General features: G+C 45.3%; 1 protein-coding gene across 1 annotated transcript in view; it reads left to right on the plus strand.

Moving 5' to 3' along the window:
* rest (RE1-silencing transcription factor) overlaps positions 1–3,829 on the plus strand; it is a 9,822-nt gene that overhangs the window by 1,683 nt on the left and 4,310 nt on the right. The window contains exons 2-5 of the mRNA XM_014030693.1: positions 672–941; positions 1,038–1,580; positions 2,297–2,457; positions 2,568–2,651. Of these exons, the coding sequence (XP_013886147.1) occupies positions 691–941; positions 1,038–1,580; positions 2,297–2,457; positions 2,568–2,651 (1,039 nt within the window). The 5' untranslated portion in view covers positions 672–690. The remainder of the gene's footprint in view (positions 1–671; positions 942–1,037; positions 1,581–2,296; positions 2,458–2,567; positions 2,652–3,829) is intronic.

The raw sequence follows: 3,829 nt of genomic DNA on the forward strand, positions 1-3,829 counted from the left end.
GTTTTACATGGTGAAATGTGACTGATGAAAACTTAGGAGCTTAATCCCACACCAGTTTGACCATGAATAACGAACGTCAGGTGACCAGTTGGACTTTTTGTTTTTCACATTGGACTCAATCGGGAAGAAATCCCATCATACTGCTGCTTAAATGTTCACCACGTCAGAACTTATTCAGCAAATGTGTTTCCATCTCTGCTTCTGTGCGTTAACTCTTACAGGATGGAGGAATTGGTCTTGGCGGAGGTTTGCACTCTCCGAGTGCTTCTTGTTGGTAAATTGTAATAAAATTAGTTTATTTTGGTTTGAATTAAGGTCAACTGATTTGAAAATATAGGTTTAATTCAGTTTAAAGAAATTTGAACAAGTTTAAAACTGTTTAAAATAAGTTAGAATCAGTTTAAGCGAGTTTAAACTGGATTTAATGCAGGTTTAATCAGGTTTTTAGGTCTTAAATCACATCAGCTATAAGGAYGTTTACTGAAACCTCGTCACACATCAGCTGTAAAATGTTTCTGGTTCTGTTGGTAGAGATTTATTCAGACTGTAAAATGTCTGGTTCAGACTGCAGAGCTCAGAAGCGTTCTTTATTAGCAGCAGATAATTGTAGAGAATGCAGAGCTGTGATTGTTTTAGCCAATCAGCTCTAACTGGGATGTTTGATCCCACAGTTTCCTCTTCCAGCTCAGCATGGCGGCTCAGACCGTGCTCTCGGTCGGGGTGTTTCCTGTCGGCGTTTCCCTGACAGACGACACTCAGGGACTCGGCTACATGTCCAGGGACACGTTACCYGCCCCTCAGCTGGTGATGCTGGCCAACGTGGCGGCGGTGGCGGAGGGCGGCGGAGACGCTGACGGAAGTGTGGCGGACGAGAAGGAAATGATGGAGCTGCAGACGGTGGGCTGCAGCTACTCCGACAGCGAGGATGAGAATGTCATCAGGTCAGTCGGTCCCTTCCTGCTCTAACCTGTCAACTCACCTGAGCATCTCGTTAACTCACCTGAGCGTCTCGTTAACTCACCTGAGCATCTGCACAGGTACAGCTACGACAACCAGAACAACCGGGAAGTTTGCATCGTCGAGTATCCGGAGTCTCCGAACCCGGCCATCGAGCTTGCCGCCAGCGGAGACTACAGAGGTGATGATGATGATGAAGARCACGCAGCCGAAGCAGTCCCCTCGAAGCCCCGCCCCTCCACCTGCACCGACGCACCTGAGCCGAGCGCCGCTCCTGCGGTCGCGGCCCCGGCTGCCGCAGACGGGGCGCAGAAGAAGAAGCCGCTGCGCTGCAAGCCGTGCCACTTCCAGGCGCAGAACGAGCAGGAGTTCCTGGACCACCTGAGCACGCACAGCCTCAGCAAGATGATGGTGGTCCACCAGGTGGAGGGGCGGAGCAAGAGCAAGGCCGCGGAGACGGAAACACCTGAGGCCCAGGCTCAGACGGGCGAGGGCAGCGGCGAGGCGGCGGCGGGAGACGTCAAAGGGCTGATCAGGTGCGAGCGCTGCGGCTACAACACCAACCGCTACGACCACTACATCGCTCACCTGAAGCACCACAGCAAGGAGGGCGACRACCACAGGTAAGCCTCACCTGCACCTGCACACCTGCTGGCTGTGGGATCAATCCTGTGCCAGCAGGAAGTGAATTTGAATTGCTCAGATTGAATCTGAATGTGCAGAATTTGAAACTGAATTTAAAGTTTTGTATCTGAATTRATTTGCTTTGAAACTGTATTTTGGTTTATTAAAAATTCAGTTTGACTACTTTCACTTTCAGTCCCATAATTCAGATTTTTGTGTCACATCCTGGYCCTTGAGAAAGCCAGGCAGAGTAATCAAACACAGATCCACAGATTTACCAGGCATCCCGCAGATCCTTAAAAAGCATTAAAAGAATGAAGATGAATTCAAGGCCTTTTAAGACTTTTTAAGGATCTGCAGGATGCCTGGTAAATCTGTCGATCTGTGTTTGATTACTCTGCCTGGCTTTCTCAAGGACCAGGATGTGACACAAAAATCTGAATTATGGAACTGAAAGTGAAAGTAGTCAAACTGAATTTTTAATAAACCAAAATACAGTTTCAAAGCAAATTAATTCAGATGCAAAACTTTAAATTCAATTTCAAAATTTTAAATTCAGTTTCAATTTAATGAAATTTATTTTCAAACCAGTGAATTGAATTTCTAATTACACACATTCAGATTCAATCTGAGCAATTCAGATTCACTTCCTGCTGGCACAAGGTTGATCCCATAGTTGGCCTGCAGGTGTGTAACTGTGAGCTCACCTGTGCAGGGTGTTTAAGTGCACGCTGTGCCCGTACACCACCGTCAGCCAGTACCACTGGAGGAAACACCTGAGGAACCACTTCCCCAGCAAGCTGCACACCTGCAGCCAGTGCTCCTACTTCTCCGACCGCAAGAGCAACTACATCCAGCACATCCGCACACACACAGGTACACACCTGTCCCAGCCGTGTCCCCACCTGTCTGTCCCTGTCTGCACCTGTCCATCCCTCAGCTCTCAGGTGTGTCCGGTGTCATGACGTGCCGTTTGTTTTGGACAGGTGTGCGTCCGTTCCAGTGTCTGTTCTGCGACTACTCCAGCTCCCAGAAGACTCACCTGACCCGACACATGAGGACTCACTCAGGTGAGTGTGTGGAGACAGGTGTGACGGGTTCATAGGACCCGGGACACCTGAGGTTGGTGTGTGTGTATGTTTAACACGTGGAGTGTGTTTGTGTGTTGGTTCATAGCAGATGACATTTAATCAGTTGTTGATTGCCAGTTAGACCTGGTGATGTCACTTCCTGCAGCTGATAGTAGGCACCTGGTCTGACACCTCTTCTCTTCAGGGATGTTTACAATTCTTCTTCCATGCAGGTGTCTTGATGGTGGTAAGTTAAGCATAGCTGCTTGGCTAATGTAGATGTCAACTTTAGGTCAACTTAAACCCAAACTCCTGAATAAAAAGTGTTTCTTTGTTTTGCTGGACAACAAAGTTGTAACATTAGACATTAGCTGATAAATATTTACTTCAGCGATTAAATACCAACTGTAATAATGCTGTAGGTTGGTTGGTTTTTATACATTTTTAAAAAAGATGTTTTTTATGCTGCAAAACAATGAGTTTTACCGGATCATCTGGTGYGAGGATGTTTCAGCTCGTATCCACCCTGAAGTTTAATTTTGGACAATATCTGTCAATCAAAACTTTTAATGAAACCAGASCACCTCGACTGAGAGGAAAATATAGAAATAACTCCGCCTGAGACTGAAGATGTGACGGAGAACAGAGCTGCTTCCTGTTAGCTCTCACGTTAGCGCCTGAGCTAATACATAAATACATTATATATGGCGATATAGCGTTAGCTCCCAAACTAATAATTTGTTAGCTTGGGAGCTAACGCTCTATATATATATATATTAGGGGTGCAACAATACATGTACCCGTATCGAACCGTATCGAACAATACAGATTTAAAAATTTACTTTATCAAGAAGATGCTCTGTGTTGAAGGATCAGTGGATCTGTGTTCGACTACTCCACCTAGGCTGTATTTTTGAGCTCAGATCCACTGAGAAACTTGCTGTTTCAGCAGCATTTAATTTAAAAACTGTACTTTTGAGTTTAAACATGTTCATAATCAATTTAAATTAATTACAAGTTAAAAGGGGCATTGACATTTCTCTTTTTGTATCAAAAAAATATCGAACCGTGAGACTAAAGTATCGAACCGAACTGTGAATTTTCTGTATCGTTGTACCCCTAATATACAGCGGGTAAAATAAGTACTGAACATGTCACCATTTTTCTCAGTAAATATA

Source organism: Austrofundulus limnaeus, unplaced genomic scaffold, assembly GCF_001266775.1.
Source record: "Austrofundulus limnaeus strain Quisiro unplaced genomic scaffold, Austrofundulus_limnaeus-1.0 Scaffold1104, whole genome shotgun sequence".
Taxonomy (NCBI): Eukaryota; Metazoa; Chordata; class Actinopteri; order Cyprinodontiformes; family Rivulidae; genus Austrofundulus; species Austrofundulus limnaeus.